General features: G+C 42.5%; 1 protein-coding gene across 3 annotated transcripts; it reads left to right on the top strand.

Moving 5' to 3' along the window:
- The first annotated feature begins 558 nt into the window (after nt 1–558).
- On the top strand, nt 559–19,860 carry LOC306935116 (cohesin subunit SA-2). Of its 3 annotated transcripts, none has more exons than XM_079517991.1 (32): nt 559–833; nt 1,601–1,686; nt 1,818–1,905; nt 3,407–3,571; nt 3,905–4,001; nt 4,142–4,218; nt 4,322–4,393; nt 4,639–4,843; nt 6,205–6,356; nt 6,740–6,813; nt 7,248–7,371; nt 7,535–7,633; nt 7,755–7,834; nt 8,265–8,372; nt 8,794–8,914; nt 10,080–10,197; nt 10,365–10,477; nt 11,122–11,214; nt 11,535–11,621; nt 11,857–12,057; nt 12,147–12,223; nt 12,324–12,408; nt 12,785–12,865; nt 12,981–13,073; nt 13,365–13,539; nt 15,276–15,412; nt 16,391–16,492; nt 16,607–16,758; nt 16,895–17,023; nt 17,495–17,670; nt 17,762–17,834; nt 18,326–19,860. In XM_079517991.1, the coding sequence occupies exons 2-32, from the start codon at nt 1,646–1,648 to the stop codon at nt 18,489–18,491; spliced, it is 3,561 nt and encodes a 1,186-aa protein (XP_079374117.1). In that variant the 5' UTR covers nt 559–833; nt 1,601–1,645; the 3' UTR covers nt 18,492–19,860. The 3 variants fall into 3 exon arrangements, with proteins under 3 accessions (XP_079374117.1, XP_079374116.1, XP_079374118.1); XM_079517990.1 differs by having other exon boundaries at nt 13,365–13,545; XM_079517992.1 differs by lacking the exons at nt 559–833; nt 1,601–1,686; nt 1,818–1,905 and adding an exon at nt 3,148–3,288 and having other exon boundaries at nt 13,365–13,545.
- Nucleotides 19,861–20,488: the final 628 nt, after the last annotated feature.

The raw sequence follows: 20,488 nt of genomic DNA, 5'->3' as shown, positions 1-20,488 counted from the left end.
AGAAAAGGGGGAAATCAGCGATGTTTGCTGTTGTTCATCAAATGAAATGAAATGAAATCTATATTTACCCAGGGTATCTGGGCTAAGCTCAAGAACTTGTTTCCAGCCAGGCCCTGCTCATAGAACACATTTCATCGTAGTGGTTCAATGCCTTGTTCAAGGGCACTTCAGCGGTGGTAATTTTAACGTGTCGGACGGCTGATTCGAACTAGGAACCTTCCGGTATCAAGACCGCGCCGCTATCCGTTCGGCCACCGCTGCCATCATTGCTGTAGCAACAGTGCTCTACATCATGGCATTCCCACACAGCAGAGGTGAGGTGCACGTCTCGATCGTCTCAGACAGGTCCAGACTCCAGACCAGACTAGCCTGATTATCAGACTGTAGCTTTCTTGCAGTCCACTCAGAGAGTGGGCGGGGTCTTTGGGCTGGATCCAGGCTAAGACCAGACAGACATGTTTCTGGACGTTGCGTTGCACTGTTGGAGCTGAAGGCGGTACAGTTGCCCGGCTGAGACTGAGTGATAGTCAGACTTATCCAATCATATACTGGGCTTTCAGACCTTAAGAAAATGTCGACCAATAGGCTGCTTGTACCATAATGTTAGGCTGTCCCAAACTTTATGGGCGTTGGAAAAAATAAGAAGAAATCACAAGCTGTAAACAACACTCACAGGAAAAACAAATCGCGTCGTATACAAACATTTTTAATAAGGATAATAAATAATATGAAGTCAGAGGATACGGACTTGATAAAGATGTCGCTGCACGGGTGTGACTTCATTCCATTCGTACAGTAGAGTAGACTGTCGACTATGGTTTCCATTAATCTACGTGAGTTTGTTTTTATTCTCTTTATAATGTTATTGTGTTGTGTCTGCAGGGTGTCGTCTACAGGTATGTTTAGCTCTGGTCCAGTAGGCTACGATCGAGCGTCATTGACACACGTCTGTGAACCATTCAGACGTGTGTCAATCAAATAACTAATGTCAAAAACGTTTCATTTAGAGTTGTATTAAATATTTATTCTCCGTCCAAAGTCCGTCAGTATACAAAATAAATACAATACAATAAATATAAACGGCCAAAGCCATACATATGTATGGCGCCTGGTGGTGGTCCACCAGCCTAACTACAGTCGTCGTTTGCCTCCCATCAGCAACACCTGCGCTTGATACCCCCTGCCAACCTTGGCCTTGATTGACAAGCCCAATATTGACGTCATCAAATAGACACATGGCTCAAATGGCTCTTTTAATTATTACAGCATTGATCCTGCAGCCTGCATTTGTTTGATCGATTGAATACTGTATATCAGTTTGCAAAATGGTACAGAGGTACATAGGCCTACAATAAATTGCTAAAGGGATATGCAAAAAAAAGTCAGAAGGGCTTGTTTCCATTCTTGTCCTGTATTCAATTTCGATGCATCATACAATAAATCATAATAGTAGCAATGAACTTATTTGTACAGAAACACAGGCTTAGAATACTTTTCTAGGACCATTTGCAAATTGCAGACAGGTGCTCTCTTATGGCGGTTTTAAAGGAGGGTAAGGAGGAGTCACAGTTTTTATGGGTGTTGGTATGCCATTCCACAGATCTTGAGATACCAACAAGCCCTGTAGGATGATCTGAGACAAGAGATGATACAAGAGGCTGCAGCTAAGGCATCCTCTGAGCAGAAGTAAGGATATATATCCCCCCTTTTTGTTGTTGTTGTTGTTGCTGCCATGTTTGGGTCAGAATCATTGTTCTGTTCATCAATTTCTGTCTGCGTGTTTCATTGAAGTTCATATTATATGTTTGGTTTCCCAGTGAGAATCCTGGTGTGGAGAGGAACGCCTCTGGAACTGTCAATCATTCAGGAGATGAGTGTGGGAATGAGAACAGGCAGAAGAGTGTGGTGGGTGCTGTCTGACTAGAATAGATTCTTTCCATGGGTCATGGAAAGGTTCCAAACAAGTGTTTTATCACACTTCCATAGGGAGTAGATGGTCGATATGGTTACCGTTATTAATGTATTTTTGGAATGTGCATTGGTGAGGCATACAGGAAGAAATAAAGAACACATTTAAGTTATTATAAGTAGCCTTGCCGAGCCATGAGGCCCATAGGGCAGGAGCCTATCTCCTGTTTCTGTAGCGTAGGCAGCTTGATGTACAAGTACACCCCCTGGACATGACACTAGTATGTCGCAGGGACTTACCCCCAATCCAACCCTTGATGCTGAGTGTCAAGCAGGGAGGCATTGGGTCCCATTTTTAGAGTCTTTGGTATGACCCGACCAGGGATTGAACCCCGACCTCCCATTCTCAGGGCGGACACTCTAACCACAAGGCCACTGAGCTGGTATAGTAATAAAGTTATTATACCTTTTGTTAATACATTATTAAAAGTGTTACACTGCCACAGAACACATTTTGTTTTATGTTTTTATTTTCATCTACAAATTCTAATTATTTTGTTATGGGGATTCAGCAATGTGTTAATTTTGCTCTTCGTAAGAATAAGCAGTTGTGAAATAAGATAATAAATAATGTCACAACCCAGCCCGTGGGGCCATGACAAATGGAGGATGCAGGCAGTGTAACACTTGTGTAAGTCAGTGTGATCAGTGTAGTGTGTAAATCAAGGCATAAAGTCAAAGGTGCTGAAGGGTGCTGTCATCAGGAGAGGGACACAGAGAATGGCTGGCAAGCCCTCTTTTTATAGGGTTCCAGGCCAGGTGCTCCCAATATACCCAATTGGGAAGATGGCTGACGCCTACATAGATCTGTGGGGGGGGGGGGGGGAAACATAGACAGGGGAGGGGAGTACCAGTACACTAGAGATAGACACAGACGACACAGACCCTGCAGGTCAGGCTAAAGGGGATGTGACAATAATCATCCCAATGACGACTATAAAAAACTTCCTTTTAATTTATTGTGTCCCCCACTACTATTAAAACACAGCATTTACAGCATCACAGAAATGTCTTCTGGGTTTGTGATTTCCCTATATCCCTAGGGATATCCCTATCCCTATTCTTTACAGAAAAATCTACTATATTGTGAGGGGGCGTTACCTATGCTAATTACCATGCTTCCTCCAATTTATGTTCAAGTGTGATTTATCATTCAGCACACCTGGGTAAACACAATTTGGATGTTAAGAACATTTGGTGCATCTGGAGTTCACTTCTCAAACATTTTCTAAATATAATAGAAATTAGAATGTTGCTGCATGAGGCCTAATGTCTTCCAGTTGGAACTCAATCAACGAGACAGAACGTCGGATCATTCATGTGTGAATCACTAAACCTGAGTTTTTCTGGACTAAATGACGTTTTTAAATTCTTATCTTATTACATGACACAACTCTGTATAACATATATAATCTCAATTTCCCTGTGTAACCCTCAGAGGGGAAAGAAAAGAGCACGGGAGGGCTCTGAAAATGTCAAACATGGTCGTGCCAAGACCAGCCGTGGTGGTGTCAGCAGAGCCAGGAGCGGCCGGGGAAAACAGAGCAATGTGGAGGCTGTCACCCTGTTTGAGGTTGTCACCATGGGCAGAAGTGCCATGCAGGTAAAGGAACATGTGTATTACTAAACAGTTGGGTAGTGTTCTCTTAGTGTACAAATTGATGCTTATGAATGATGGTTTTTGTACAGGATATGAGACAGATCGATGATCAGTGACGTGTGCTTTATCTTAACTTCACCTGTCATATTCATTGTACAGGACAGTCCCACTTATAGGCTATCGTGTCCAAATTGACAGCCCCTAAATCTAGAATCTATCCTTGGGCTGCCTGTTTGCCTACCACTGGCCAAGAACAGCAATAAGTTAATATGAGCCAGTATGTTTTGTATGTTCTACTGTCAGCTTTGTTGGTGATAAATGTTTGACATCATACAGGCAGTGGTTGATGATTGGATCGAGGCTTATGAGTCCGACCGAGACTCTGCACTACTCGACCTCATCAGCTTCTTCTTTCAGTGCTCTGGCTGCAAAGGTAAGCACTAAGCAGTCACTGTCCGCACGCACTCACACAGTAGATATGTGTGTGTGTGTGTGTGTGTGTGTGTGTGTGTGCGTGTGTGCTCACGTGAGAGGGAATACCCACATTCTTAATTATATTTTTCTCATTTCCAGGTGTGGTGACTGCAGAGATGTGTCAAAACAGACAGGACCGTGAAGTCATAAGCAAGATGGTGGAGAGCCTGGATGAAGTAAGAACTCTTTCATCCATAACAATGTCTATCAATTATATAGGATACTGAAATGACTAACTGTGGTTATAATGTGTTGTGTATGTATGTGTATGTGTTTTAGGATGCTGGTCTACAGTACAAGAAGTTCCTGGCCTTCCCATGGATCCTCACAGTCACATGGCCCATGGACATAGTCAGTACCACAGTCAGGTTTTCTGCACCACTTGTCATTGTTTCTTTTTACACCATGTAAGAGGCTAGCCATCTACATTATTAGGCGTTCTCTGTCTGTCTGCCTGTCTGTCTTTATGTCCGGAGGTAATGCCACAAACCCCTTCTTAATTAAACTGGAACAATTAATTCAAATGTGATAACCCTTCATTTTCATTCTAGTTAATTTAACACACTCCCTGTGGGGGATTTATTTCTGTGTTGTAGGACAACGTGGAGTACCCTCTGGTCCAGCCAGGGCCATACGGTCGCTGGTTCCACATAGAGTTCTGTGACTTTGTGTCAGTGCTGGTGTCTCAATGTCAGCACAGCGTCATCTTTGACAACTACCTGATGAGCATCCTCATCTCCCTGCTCACAGAGCTGTCCGACTCCTGCGTCCGAGCCTTCAGACACACATGTACCCTAGCAGGTAGAATAGAATTTACACACACTATATTGGCTATATCGGTCTGATCACTATGGCCCCCTTTTCCACCAAAATAACTTTGGTTCTAGAACTGGTTCAGTTTTAGATTCTTGGGACCTTGGTGCTTTCACGGAAACCCCAGTGGACAGAGCGAAAATTGTGATATTTATTGACTGAATACCCATGAATAAGTATGGCTGAGCAATACATTGAATTCCACAATATCATTATTTCAATGAATAATAAATATATCGAGGCACTTGGGTGGCGCAGTGGTAAACTCCCTGCCCACCACCACCACGGAGGTGGTGGGTTAGAATCCCCCGTGGTGGTGCATCCGGCTTTGTCGGGTGTCTGCGTGAACACAATTGGTCCGTGTTCAAGCAAGGGAGGCCTGGCGGGGGGGAGGGTCATATTTGTCACTGCATGTGTTTCTACGGGCTGGGGCGGCACGCCAGCACCTGTCAGTAGGGAGTGTATGTTGGGTGGGAGGAGTAGGACGAAGGCTCCTCACTGGCAGGTTGAGTCAGTAGGACACAACACAGGAATTCAATGTATTGCTCAGCGTACGCACATACACAAACTATGTGACTTACCCTCATCGCTGTCACGATACAATGACGTTTGGTGTGCTTTCATTGTTAACCCATTTTGGGCGGGAACCCCTTTTGGTGTTAGCATTATGTTATGCTTTAGCTATTGAAAAATAGCAGATCTACAAGCTCATAGCGCGCCACCGAGTGGCGCGCTACGAGCTTGTAGGTCTGCTATTTTTGAAAAATCGAAGAACGACTGACATAGAAACAGCTTTTTCAGAAAACTGTAATTTTCAAACAGACATTTTTTTAATCTGATCTCAGGTCAAAATGGGTTAATTACCTATAATTACGTTTAGGCACTGGTCTGGTAGTATGGTTAATGGTTTGGGTTCCGCTTTATGTCAAAAATCCTGGTGAACTGAGGTGACATGGTAGCCTGGAAACCAGACAAATCTGCCACAGGAAAATGAATTTCCCCTCAGTGTGAATTACATTTCGCTCACCCCAGAGTTGTGGGTGACCAATCAGAGACCACTATTCAAAGTGAGACTTTTTTGCCGTGACGTTGGTATCCGTTTGTAAACCGCCCCTTGGAGATAAACCTTAAAACACCGAAGTTCTAGACTAATATCTACGCAGTGATATTAGTCTGGCCATGCCAGGCTAGTGACATGGCGCATGACTTGACTTCCTTGGTGGTGGATAAATGTTCATAAAGTTTGGTATAGAACCCTTTCGCAACGATGTTGGTAGATCGACGAATGGCTGACTAGAACTGAGAACTGTAAAATGGATCATACAACTCTTTGAATCTCTGCTCCAAAGCGGTGAAGCTGGTGAGCTCTCTAGTGGGCGTGGCGCTCAGTCTGAGTGTTGGCGTGGAGAACAGCCAGAAAATGTACAACGTGGAGAAGACCAAGACCACAGGACGCCAACGCACACTTCAACTAGGCAGAATACAGAAGAAGATCACAGAGGTAAGACCTTCACTTATATGTTCACTTACACCTGCACGTAGCTTCGATCGGAAGGGGGATTTAGGGAGGGCTATGTCTCTCTTTATGTGAGTTATCATGGCGAACCTTAACCCATTCTGACCTGAGATCAGATTCTAAAAATGTCTTCTACATCCTGACAGTTTTCTGAAAAAGCATGTTTCTATGTCAGTCGTTCTTCGACTTTAAAAAAATCGCAGACCTACAAGCTCGTAGCGCGCCACTCGGTGGCGCGCTATGAGCTTGTAGATCTGCTATTTTTCAATAGCTAAAGCATAACATAATGCTAACACCAAAAGGGGTTCCCGCCCAAAATAGGTTAAATTGTGACTGAGATGTGTTGGGTATTTGGCTCTGTGTTTTAGCTCCGCAACAAGAGGGTGGAGATAGAAACCATGATGGATACCATCTTCAAAGGTGTTTTCCTGAAGAGATACCGGTAATAAAGGCCTATATTCCTCTGACATGTCAACGGTCAGCCTTTGTTTTCATGTACTACATGCACACATTATTGTCTGCTTTTTAAGTTTAATGTGTGCTACGGAGAGCGATATAAAACCAGACCACCAGAGTGGACTGGGAACTTTGTTTCTTGGGGTGGTCCAGCCTGGGACATGCCTGCGGACTGGTTGTTGGAGGTCTGTTTGGAACTTAGGATGCCTACACTACTCCCATGGAATGCTGGGGGACATGACATGCTTGTTGTATCATGACTGAGGACACATGCCTTGATTTTGTGGATGTAACTTTGCTGCACCTGAACTATTTATGTCCTTGTATGCAATTCCCTTTGTGTGGACATACATAAATTGTTAAAATGTGTGTGTGTGGTGTGTGTGTGTGTTGTGTGTGTGTGTGTGTGTGCCTGCACAGTGATGTATTACCAGATATCCGCTCCATATGTATGGAGGAGCTGGGCGTGTGGATGAAACTCTACAGCACATCGTTTCTCAATGACAGTTACCTCAAATACATGGGCTGGATGTTGAACGACAGGGTAAAGACGAGTCACACAGTGAAATGTTGCATTAGTGGCATTTTGAACATTGTAATATAAGCCCTGTAATATAGGCTCTACTATTAAATACAGCTATACTTATGTACTGTAGTTTAAAGTGTATGTGATCCTTCACTGATAGAAGTATATGTTTTTCTTTCAGCAACCAGAAGTACGTTTGAAATGTGTGCTAGGCCTACAGGCCTTATATGGAGATCCTGTGCTCTTGTCCAAACTAGACCTGTTCAGCAACCGCTTCAAGGTAACCAGTCTCGATGACATTTGTGTGCGTGTGCGTGCGTGTGTGTGTGTGTCCATCTAAAAATTATATATGTGTGGGAAGAAAATATAGTACAACATTGTGTAAATGATCTATACTGCAGGATCGGATGATGTCGATGACCTTGGATAAAGACAATGAGGTCGCAGTGCAGACCATAAAGCTTCTGGTACTTATCTCCAAGTAAGTAGCCAGCTGTTTCTTAAAGTTGCTATAAGCAATAATATGTCAAAATTTTAATGACTTTTTTTTGGTATTCAGACAGCCAGCAATGGAATAATCACTCCCAAAAAATGTCGTCTCTGTGACATCCTCTGGGGGCCTTCAAAGATGAGGAATAATGCATTGAATTTGCCTGTCTACTTCCTGATTGGTTAGTCATTTGCCGTCGGGAAATCTTTGACCAATGACAAAGCTTCTAGGAAAATCTTTGAATGCAGACTGCGGCCCCAAGAGGTGTCACAGAGACTATTTGTTTTTTGGAGCGTTTAACCCATTGCTGTTTGAATACTAAAAAAAAAAGAAAAAAAAGGCATATAAATATACATATTATTGCAATGTCCCCTCTGTTTTTCCTCGCTTTGTCTATATGTCTATCCCCCCTTTCCTGCAGGACGAGTGACGAGGTGTTGAGTCCAGAGGACTACAAGCAACTGTTCCAGTTTGTGTACTCTTCACATCGCCTTCTAGCGACCTCTGCTGGTGAGCTTCTATATTCAAGGTAGGCTGACCTGCATGTAAATGACAAATTAAAGTAAATAAGACAAAGCCAGACATATATATGGGGCATGTTGGTGACTCATGGTCACACGTGGCTCTCTAGACTAGAGCGTAGCTTTTTCATTGGCACAGTTTCCACAGATAGAAATTTCTCTATAGATGTTTCAGAAAATCCTTATATTTAGTTTTAAGCCTGGAATCAAGCCAAACAGGCTCCTGGTGAATCATGACCTTAAAACATTTGATTGTGTTCATTGAAAATAATTGAAATGTGCAACAAAAAAAGTCACTATTTTAAGAGTATATTCTCATGAGCCATTGCACATACCTTTTCATTCAATGATTGAAATAACGATCGTTTAGCTTGCTGCTTTCTAAACAACATATTTAGCATATTAATAGCATTAATATGTCTCTCCCAGGCTTCTCAACATCTCATCTCCAACGCCTGAAGCCGAGGATGGAGGGAATGAGGACGACACGCATACTCTACAGACTACAACCAAACTGATGGCACTGTTGCGCTTCTACCAGGACAGTGAGGTGAGTGACGGGAAACACATCACACACTGGGTTGCTAAGGTCTACGCAACAAAGTCCTAGCATGATGTGTCTGAAAGGACATACTGCAGTGATGACAGGAACCCTTTTTGAGGTTCTGAGACTATGATGAGAGCTGTGCATCTCCTATATCAGGCAGAATTAGATGAGATGTTAACCACATCAACCCTAGTGTTCTTATTCTGGGCATGGCCATTATGGGCGAACATTCAGTGGAGATGGGATGGGCAAACATTTTAGAAAAAAACAGATTTACAATCTCACAACACGTGTTTTGAGTTTGCAGATGGATTTGTTTGGTGTAGAGAGAAAAAAAAGATGGCATTGACCTCTAGGGTACTCTGGTCAACAACGTGTATATATAGGGCAGGGGTGGGCAACTTTGACGATGGAGAGGGCCACTATATTTCCACACTCACTCCCTAGGGCCATATAATACTGTCGTAGCTAAAATAGCCGATTTACAAGCTCAAAATGCGTCGCGCTGCGGCGCGTTTTGAGCTTGTAGATCGGCTATTTTTGCTATATTCGAGTTGAATTTTTGCTATTTTTTTAATTGGAATCCTGAAAATTAACATTTTTATGTAATTTCAAATGCCTTTAATTATACTTGTGTTGAAGCAATGAGCTACAAATTTAGACTGAAGTAATTAAAGCGGGTCATGTTTTGCATGTTGTTGAATTGTAAACAGCTGAAACCGATACTATATCATATCAGTATTCTGACATTAACCTGAGGGCCACATTAAATGAAGGTGGGGGCCGCATGTGGCCCCCGGGCCGCCAGTTGCCCACCCCTGATATAGGGAGTAAGTGGTTAAGTGTGTGTGTGTGTGTCACCGTCTCCACACCTTAGCGCAAAACGGTCTTAAGCTGCGCACTTCTTAAGCTCTGCGCAGCTTAAATTCCGAGTTTTTAGACAGCTGGTGGATGGAAAAGAAGCTCCACCTCCGCAGACTTTTTGCGCGGAGGAGAGCGTTTCCGGGAATCTGGCCGTCGCGCAAAAAGTCCGCGGAGGTGGAGCTTCTTTTCCATCCACCAGCTGTCTAAAAACTCAGAATTTAAGCTGCGCGCAGCCGAGAACGTGCGCGGCTCTTTCGATAGTGTGGCAGCACCTTGTACGTGTGCTGTGTGTGTGTGCATCCAGCTCCATCAACATGTGGTGTATCTAGTGGACAGCCTGTGGGACTGTGCTGGAGCTCTGCTGAAGGACTGGTCAACGATCACATCCATACTGCTACAAGACCCCACTCCGGACAACACAGGTACACACACACACACACACACACACACACACACACACACACACACACACACACACACACACACACACACACACACACACACACACAGATATATCAAATTATGACATTCAAAGGAGAATGTTTGTGAAAATTAAAATGTTATACCACATTCACTGGTGTCCTTGTAGGCCCACTAGTCCTGACAGCGACAGAACAAGCTGTGGTTGTAGAGATCTTGGTGGCGTCGGTGCGGCAGGCCTCCGAGGGTCCTGTGCTGGTTGGACGGAGTGGAGCCAAAAAGGTTAGTAGGAGATAATTGTTCCAGTAACGTCTGTTAGTGGGAGATACTGTAATTAGAGCCTGACCGATGCCAGAGTTTTGCATCTGATGCCAATCACAATTTTAGAGAGTCCCAGACCACTATGTTTTGATCTATATTTTGTCAAAAAGTGCAAAATCTGTTCAAATCAGGTTTAAAAACGTAACATTAACGCATAGGCAAACAAATACAGTTCAACATATGAAAATAACATTTAACTTTAATTATAAAATGAACTAGCAAAGAGTAAATATAAAATGCTAATTTATACACATTATACACATTTTCACAAAGCTAAAATAGCCAAGTTGAAAGTGGTTAAAAAGTGGGACGCATCGGCTGCAAACATGTAACGTACACACACAGGTTTGTGTGTACACTCACTACACTTCATACATTTGGACAGAAATCTACACTGAGTAAAAAGAGGAATATACAGTATATCCACAGTGAAAAGCATTTACGTCAGTTTGCCTTGGCAAGCAAACTAATTACGATGATGCCCGAAATCCCAGTAGTCCATGAGCAAAGGCACATGAGACATGAGAACATGAGTTATTAATCTGAGGACAAGGCGGGACCCTGTTGGCAGAACTTCCAGGTAATGAGAACTGTTTTTGTTCCAGGTAATGAGTGCCAAAGAGAAAAAAACCCAGATGGACGACTGTAGCAAAATCACTGAACATTTCTTGTCGGTGCTTCCCAAGATGCTGTCCAAGGTAAAAAACACAAGGAGAGGACTAAGCCTCTTGTTTCCATATGTACGATGTATTTAGACCAGTGCATCTCAAAGTGGAGTCTGGGGGACCACCCCCTAGGGGTCATTGGGGGGGTTCCAGGGGGACCCCAACAAAATGTGTTTGATATAGTTTCTAAATAATTTCAATTCAAATTTAGGGGTCCTTGTTTGTTTGAGAACCACTGATCTAGACCTCTGCACTGGAGCCCGGAGGCTTTTTTCCTTCCAGGACGAACTGATTAGAGTTGGTCATGGTGTCGTGGGTGGAAATAGCTGATGGTGTTGGGTGGTTGTTGACAGTTTTCCCACAGTTCCGACATGCTGGCCTCCTTGATGAGGATACCGCACTATTTCCTTCCAGAGTGTCCTGCCACAGAAAACCCACAGGTCTGCCTCTCTCTTTCTTTCTGTCTCTGAATAACAAAGGTCCAATGATTACAAATGTTTAATGCAGCCTATCATAATTTCTAGTTCTAGTTCACAACTATTTGTATTATTAGTTAACTTATAATCAACAATATTTGGAGTTAACGTCATGTTTTTGTGATGTTGAATGAACGTCACTTTATCTCCCTCTGCTGGTGAGAGGTAGTAAATGCCCCAGTCCCATGTCTTCCTCCAGATGGTATTCGACCTTTTGGCCAAGATGGGAGCTGTTGTTGACCTCCACACAAACCCTGGTGTCCTGGAGGCCGCTGCCCGCTCGTACCAGAGTCTATGTGGGGAGGAGAAGGCCTGGCACCTCACTGCCAGCACTGCCAGAGACTCCCTGGCGCAGTCCTGGGTTGACAGGCTGGCACCGCTTCTGGAGGTCTCACTGACGGTAGGTGCCTATACTTACCTAATGCGCGGCATGACATCACCCCGAATTTAGTGATATATTCGTCATCTACACATACTTCTCTGTCACAGGATGGCACATTCTCTGCAGACGAGGAGAAAACGGGGTGCATTTTGGCTACACTGAAGAAACTCAGTGCTTTTCACAAGTAAGGTTTGTATGTGACTTGCAGGTGAACGTGTGAAAGTGTTCTTCCAGTGATGAGTACTATTGAATTGTTTCATGTGTGTCCCTGTATGTGACGGTAGTGCCCAGGACCTGAAGCTGAAGTTGTTTGAGCTGCTGACACCTCTCTTCTCCGCAGAGAGCACCTGGGGAGGAGTACCACCTGAGGTACCAGCAGTCATTTTAGGCTGGAAAAAGTGACCTTAAGTTCAGTATTTAAAGGTTTGCAGTTCCAGTCTGTAAACCTATTTAAGTACCAACAACAATAAAAAAATATATATTTTCTTTTAGAGAGTGCCAGTGTCCATAACCATAACCATTTTAGTGAACAAAATGTTATTTTAACCAGTCAGTATGGTAGAGTTTCATAGAGTAGAGTACAATATAACTACAGTAACTAACACAACTGTGGTAGTTGGAGGTGGCCTCTCAGAATCAAACTCCCATGATGCACCACTGAGGTGGGACATACAAGTCTTATGTCATATTGCAGCTTTAAGTGTTACATTCAAACACTCGACTTTTGCTTCTCTTCTGTGTGAAGATCCTGCTGGAGTCACTGAGATGTCTGTGTTTCTCCATGCTCTGGAATCTCAACACCAGCGGTGTAACTTTGACCTCCAGGGTAAATTGCCATTGGATTATATTTTATAGGTGATTTTCCAGTTTATTTTTGTTTGTTAGGGAGTTGTTACACTGTGTGTGTGTGTATGTGTGTGTGTTTGTTTGTTCGTTCTTAGGAAAAGGCTGTAGCCCAGAGGACTCAGCTGAGCGTGTTCTGTGAGAAGAGTTATCGCTGTCTCACCCACGTCAACATGAATGTGAGAGAGCAGGTATGAAGATTTAAAAAGTAAAAAAAAGAATGGAAAGAAACAAAGTTTACACACGAGTAATGTTGTGTTGGGAATATCACTTTTCTTCTTCTCATATAATGAAGATTCAGAATACTTCATTGTCCATTATGATGATGGTAACATACAAATACAATTCATGTTAGATGATCAGAAAAATAAAACTGTACCATTTTAAAATCGGACGACTATATTTATGTTTTTGTATACAATATCTTTCTCCAAGTCTCTCTTATCAATGCCATCTTTACTGAACATCTTCTCTTGGGTCAGGCTTTCCTGGGCCTGTGTGACATCCTGACAGCCCACAACTATCAGCTGCATGTGTTTGATCCCACGTCCTATGGACCACTGCGCTACACTCCCAATCCCAAACTGCAGAGGGCGCTGTCCACCTTCACGTTGGACCAAGTCTTCATCAGCCCAGATAGCAATGGCCAAAACAGGGGTACCGGTAAGTGACTCATGGATGTTAAACTTTAAGTTGAACGAAAGTTCTTAGTGCTTAGTGTCACTCATGTGTTGGGTTTTGTTAGAAAAGTTGATTATAATGAAACTTCTATGTTGGCAATAGAACTGTATTATAAAACAAGAAAATCAAGGGTTTAAACTAGGTAGGTTCAAAAATACTTATTGTGCGTGTTAATTTACTCTTGAACTTAACCATTCAGATCAGGTCACAGAATTGAGTTTTTCTTAAATTTTTATTTTCCACTGAATTATAAAGCCTATTTCAGTAACTATCCAGGGAACAGGGAGACATTTTCGAGACTGTGCTCTCTAAATATCTACCGTACGTACTTGATTCAAAGTGTTGACAATAATGAGTACCACAGATAAAAAACAGTCTAAGTCCAAATTTCAGACTGACCCCTCCACGAAAAGGCCTCGTTGTCCTGAACCCTTATCTATCATTTATATATTATGGATCAATAGTGTGGACTTAGACTGTTATTCGTCTGTGGTACTCAATTATTGTATTCAGTGCTAAGAACAGCTATTCCAGGGTGTAACGCCAGGTCACACACATTGTGTTGTTGCCCAGCAGATGGCAATCTCACTCTCTCTGAGCACAGTTCTTTTTCCCTTCTCAGCAATGAGGAAAGCATTTATTCTCTGTAACAGCTCACCGTGGTAAATACATGCAGATATTAAATGCATGGCCACAGACGTGGCTAATAACTCAACAGAGCTTCCCACTGACTATGAACTAGGGGTCGGATTTTCAACCCGACCCAACAATTGACCCTCAATTACAAAGGAAAACCCTGTAATATCATTAGCAAACGCAGATGGAATTTGGCTGAAAGGATATATTAAGTTGTGTTATGTAAAGTGAAGCAGCGTCAATTGATAAGTGAGTTCTTAACTCTTGTAAAATGGAAAAAATGAGCTGGGCAGGGAGTGATGTCATGACCTGATATGTTGGAATAAAATAAATACAAATGGGTATTCTTTTTGCGCAGTGCTTTCAGTGAACTTATGAATTCATCGATGGTTTGACTATAACTTAAACCATATTTTATTATATAGTACAGGCTCCGCTTTCCGAGACATATTACATCCAAATACAGATAGTTCATAGAAGTCAATAACTGTCCTGATGGGAATCTCTTAAATGTTCAAGCAAATTCAATATGGGATTATTGGTTTTTGAACATGTAATAAAAAGCTATTGTTTTATTAGATTCGCTTCATAACGGTTATGTTATATAGACACAGTCTTTTCTATTAGCCGGTGGATGGGGAGGGGGGATCACTGCGAGGGCAAAGACATTAAGTTAAGTCATGAAATGAGGGCAATCTCTTTCCGTGAGAAAATGCCATTAGCTCTGGCTCACCTCTGAGCCTATTTTATTAGCTCTGTGACAGATTGAACCCACATGGTGTCACACAGCCATAACTCTACACTCATGTTATCTTTGATTTCCACCTGTTAAAGCCATTGTCACAAACTAACTAAAGCTCTCTCGCATCTGTCCTTTTGTTCTTTTCTGCTCTGTGCTCTTTGTCATGTTTGATCTAAAAAAATAAATTACCCTATGTGCACTCTCTCTCTCTCTGCCTTTCACTCTCTTGCATGCTCCCCTCTACAATTCATCTTTGTATTTGTCCTCATTTCCGTGACTTTGCTTCTCTCTGTATTCTCTTCCGCACGGCGGCCCTTCGGTTTGCCTCATTCAGTCAGCGAAGACTCTGAAGTGGAGAAGCTGGAGGACCTTCACAGACGGAGGAACCTGCTCGCGGCCTACTCTAAACTCATAGTGCACGGCGTGCTGGAGATGAGCATGGCAGCCGGGATCTACTCGTTTTACATGAAGGTAACTGCTGCAGGCAATAGAGCGTCGCAGTCCTACCTCCTGTCATGACGACGCCAGGCCCAGGAAATGAATCCCAATGCATTTTTCCCGCATAGACATTTCAAAAAGTATTTATTTAAAGACGGTTACGCCGCAGACAAAGCTAACTCCAGTCGTGACAAATCATGACAATAAACACAATATTTTGGACCAAACAAACAATTACAAAGAAGAAAAACAACAAAACAAGTGTTGTAACCTGCCGTTTTTTTCTACTTTCTAATTCTTTGTTTGGCCCAAAACATTGTGTTTATTGTCATGATTTGTCACGACAAGAGTTGGCTTTGTCCGCGGCGTAACCGTCTTTAAATAAATACTTTCTGAAAAGTCTATGAGGAAAATGAACGGAGAATCATTTCCTGGGCCCTGGTAGGGGGCGGGACTGCGACGCTCAATAGTGCATGCACATCCAATCTCTCACCTAGGTGCCGGACAAACGATCATCAACTTATAATAAAGAATTAAGTCTACAACACTGGTTTTCAGCTCCACTTGTTTATTGTTTTGATCCTACTGGATCTTCATCAGGAATAAAATGTTAAATATTTCATATAACCAATTCAGCTATTAGTGTAGATTTTTGTCCTACACAAACATTGAATTCCCATTGACAATGAATAGAGAATTTGCATCATATGTGTCTGAGCAAATCGGTATTTTTGTCCTACACTGATTAAATTCCCATTGACAATAAATGGAGAATTGACCTCATATGTATCTGAGCAAATTGACATGTTACGTCATGATGATGTACGATGACAAGAGTGCCCCTCACTTCACACGGGTGTGAGTTTTTACTGTTAAATCTATAAAATCTATACATATAAAAGAACCATTACCACTTAAACACTACCTGTATATTCTTCATTGAGTCCCCCAGGGACATGGGGGTTAATTAATCCATGTGACATACTTCTCGTCTTCGTGTCCATCCTACAGCATTACAATGACTTCGGGGACATCATAAAGGAGACTCTGTACCGCACCAGGCAGACAGACAAGATCGAGAGTGCTCACACACTGGTGCTTTGTCTGCAGCAGGTACTGACCCTGCACTCTCTCTCTCTCTTGCACCTCTTCCAATCAACAGCACACAGTGTGGCATCTGAGAGAGAGAGGCTGACAGCATACATTGGTGTCTTTGTGTCCTTCCAGTTGTTTGTGCGTCTGAAGCAGGAGCAGCAGAGTGGCGGCAGGGCCAACCCAGCCGTCCAGACCTTCACCAGCATCAAGGAGCTGGCCAGGCGCTTCGCTCTCACCTTCGGGGACCTGGTCAAGTACCGCGAATCCGTGGCCATGATACACACGTAAGTGTCATGAACTCTCAATGCCTAATAAGATGTCATTTTTATACTGGGTGTCTTTATCACAAATCGTGTGTATGTGTGTGTGTGTACGTGTACGTGTACGTGTACGTGTACGTGTGCGTGTGCGTGCGTGCAGGAGCGGTATAGAGTTTGTGTTCCACGGGTTTGTCCAGACTCCAGATAGACTCTCTCCTCCTTACCTCCCCTACCTGGCCATTCTGAGCGAGTTCTCTAGCAAACTGCTCAAGCCAGACAAGAAGACAGTGTAAGTGTTTCTTTCAGTACACACCGTAGTGATTTGATTGATTCTATATTTAAAGGGGCATTACACTCATTTTCAACATTTTACTATGTCATTAATATACCTTAGAGCTGTTGTGTGGAAATAATTAAAAAAAGTCCCCCCATTCTGTGTTTCCTAGAACTAGAGGTCTGAAAAAAATCATTAACATGGTGAAACACATCTTGATGACATCATCAAGATGTGTTTCACCATGTTAATGATTTTTTTCATAATTACAGTTCTAGGAAACACAGAATGGGGGGACTTTTTTATTATTTCCACACAACAGCTCTAAGGTATATTAATGACATAGTAAAATGTTGAAAATGGGTGGTTTTCCCCTTTAAAGTGTCATGCTTCCAAAGAAGCCCAGCCCATATGGACTTACAGGACACACACGTATCTGTGTTTATGTGAAGCACTCAAACATTGTTTGTGTTTTTCCCTAATCAGGCTCACCTACCTGCAGAAGCACACGGGGGAGCACATCATGAGCCCCAAGGAGGACTGTTGGCAGCCACTAATCTATTACCGAGCGTCTCTGTTGGCTGTAGCCGACGGGGAAGATGCCAGCTCCTACGTCAGCTTTGACAAGAGGCCATATCTTCGACAAAACCTGCTCTTAGACGGTAGCGAATCACACAATATGGAGAATGAAGTCAGAATTCTGTCTTTGTGATGATGACTTGGTGACTGAATCATTGTTTCTCCCTGTGCCAGGGTCCAAGTCCCCCAGCCCGATCAGCGCCATCAGCAAGGGAAGCAAGGCCCCGAAACACACTGTTGGCTCAAGGTGAGGCTGAAGAGCAGTTTTGTCATATTGATATTTAGCACCACCTTAAACCTTACTTCACAGAACAGTTCCAAACTGAACCGTCAGTACCATCTTGACCCTAACTGTTATTTTATATAACCCAAAGGAACCCATTTAGACCTGAGATCGATTCTACAAATGCCTTCTAAATCCTGACAGTTTTCTGAAAAACCTGTTTCTATATCAGTGGTTCTCAAACATTTTCATGTCAAGGACCCCCAAAAATATATGTAATTGGCCGCCGACCCCCATCTGAAGCTATGAGCTTGTAGATCTGCTATTTTTCAATAATGGAATAATAAAGTTGTATCTCCTGCGGTCAGCACCTCCCCACTACTGGTGGGCGCTCCTACCTTTTTGTTTGTTCGAATAGCTAAAGTACAACATAATGCTTAAAACACCAAAAGGGGTTCCCGCCCAAAATGGGTTAATGTGGAGCATCTATTCTAATCAAACTTGTCTCCCTGCAGGTCGTCTTCGCTACGGTCTGTCTCCAACCCCCCTGAGAAGATCAACAAAATGGACCCGTGTCCCGTCACCACAGAGCCTCCAGCAATACAGGAGAGATTAGACATTACTGTAACCAGCACTACTGAAGAAGACGTGGACGTCGACACTATTGAGGTTGACGTGTGACGGAAGAGGGGAACAACGTCCGTTCTACCTGCGGACAGCATCGCCAAAGGAATGGACAGTGTTTTGATTGATTGAATACTTTATGAACAGTTTGCAATTCGTACAGTGGTACGGTTTATCATGATTGTTAAAAAGATGACACAAAAAAAGCCCTAGGGGCTTGTTTTCATTGTGGTCCTGTGTATTAAATTCATTAAGGGATTTAAAGACAATATAATGTAATAATAAACATGACATAATCAACACTAGTAGCAATGAATGTATATGTACAGTTAAACTGGGGGGGGGGGGGTGTCATTTTTGGAGGTGTTAAGCTTACAGGGCTTTTTTAGGACCATTTACAAATTGCAGACAGGTGCTCTTTTATGGCGGGTATTAAGGAGCGTAGGGAGTTACAGAGTGTCTTGGAATGTCTCAAAGTTCTGGCATTCACGTCGACTAATTGTCAACTTCCCAATGCTTTGTAGACATTTCGTCACCAGTTCTTTATCATCCCTTACACGGGTAATGTTGCCTCTGTTATTTTAACTGAATCTGGTCATGTCAGGGCAGTAGATCTTGCAAAGTAAATCACTTTAAGCTTGCGATCGTGTAAAATAGTAAAAATATTATTCAGTATATATTCTTCTGTTTTGATAAATTTGTATTTTACATGGAACATTATGGTAAATAATTGATGGTGCTGAATTTGCACTTGACCCAAAGTGTTTTTTTTATATATATATACACAATTGGGCCAGACTTGGAGTATAACTGCACTCTGCTTTAAGTATTTATTTACATTCAAAATGTATTGGGTTTTATATTCAAAGGATAATTCCTTTTCATAATTTGGTTCTCTGGTATTCAGAACCTGAACATGAGCGTCTCCCAGGGTCTTGGAATATCTCAGAGAAGACTGGCCTTCCTGTCATCTGGTTGTCAGCTCTTTCTGTGTAGACGTTACCGCACTAGTTTTCTCTTTTCTTTTTTTCCCGTATCATCCTAGCTTTGGAAAATGCTGCATGTGTTATTTTGTAAGAGTATGTGGTCTGAATTTAATTTGGTCATGTCGGGGCAGTAGCTCTGCTAATGCAGTTCATGTGCTCCCAGACCTATTACAGATGCAAGCTTGTGATCATGTAAACAAATCCACAGTCATTTTGAAACGTATTGCATGGAACATTATGGTAAATAATTGAAGGTGCTGAATTTACACAGTGTTTAAATGTGTTTTCTTTAAGATGCATTTGAGATTTGACCCATAATTAGGTCAGGTATTTGCATTCAAATAAATAGTTATTTATTGGGTGTACATTTAAATAATTCCTTTTCACAATTTGTTCTCTGGTGTTGTCTTTAATATTAAAGAGGCATAGGCCAAGCTTCAGTCCTCTTTCATCGTTGCCATGATTTAAATATAGAATAAAAGTTATATTTGTTACTGACCATACACGGTATCCCACATTCCACTTAGACCATACGTCAAATGTAGTAATACAGATGAGGTAATCTGATCATACTTGACATCACCTTTATATCCATGACTATTGTGTTTTCTAATTCTAGCATCTTTTACTTTTGTAAATAAATGAGGGTTCAAACAAGACTGGTCTGTTCCGAGTCTAATTCTATACATGCATTTTTGCGACCGAAGGTCGCAGTTAACTATGAAACCGCGTTTAATGCACATTTAATAGTGCAGCCTGTCAGCCGGCGAAAACTAGGTGTCTCAACAGGCCCGAAAATTAAGGCCCGGCCCTCCCTGGGTCCTCATCAAACCCTGTACACTCAAGAGAATGTCCCCGCTACCACCCTTAGATTTCCAGTAGTTTGCCGTCAACGAGGCGGATGCGTGCATCCGGATGCTTCTCGCCCTCAGGCGTCTTACTGGTTAGAACATTACTGCACATACAGGCTTCCTAATGTATACTTGTATGACGATGTCCTGCAGTAATAGTCCATCTACAAGCTCTCAACACTTCATGGCACATTGTGAGCTTGTAGCCATTCTTGGT

This window comes from Electrona antarctica (assembly GCF_951216825.1).
Source record: "Electrona antarctica genome assembly, chromosome: 13".
NCBI classification, from domain to species: Eukaryota; Metazoa; Chordata; class Actinopteri; order Myctophiformes; family Myctophidae; genus Electrona; species Electrona antarctica.
The sequence above is the reverse complement of the archived record's forward strand: the minus strand, read 5'-3'. Positions and strand labels throughout refer to the sequence as shown.

What these genes read in the sequence shown, in the direction of transcription:
- LOC306935116 (XM_079517990.1), top strand. Translation starts at nt 1,646, where the DNA reads ATGATACAAGAGGCTGCAGCTAAGGCATCCTCTGAGCAGAA. An exon ending in GGGGAGGAGTACCACCTGAG is followed by an intron (nt 12,409 to 12,784) that starts GTACCAGCAGTC and finishes TTCTGTGTGAAG; the next exon opens with ATCCTGCTGGAGTCACTGAG. An exon ending in TGGCCAAAACAGGGGTACCG is followed by an intron (nt 13,546 to 15,275) that starts GTAAGTGACTCA and finishes TGCCTCATTCAG; the next exon opens with TCAGCGAAGACTCTGAAGTG.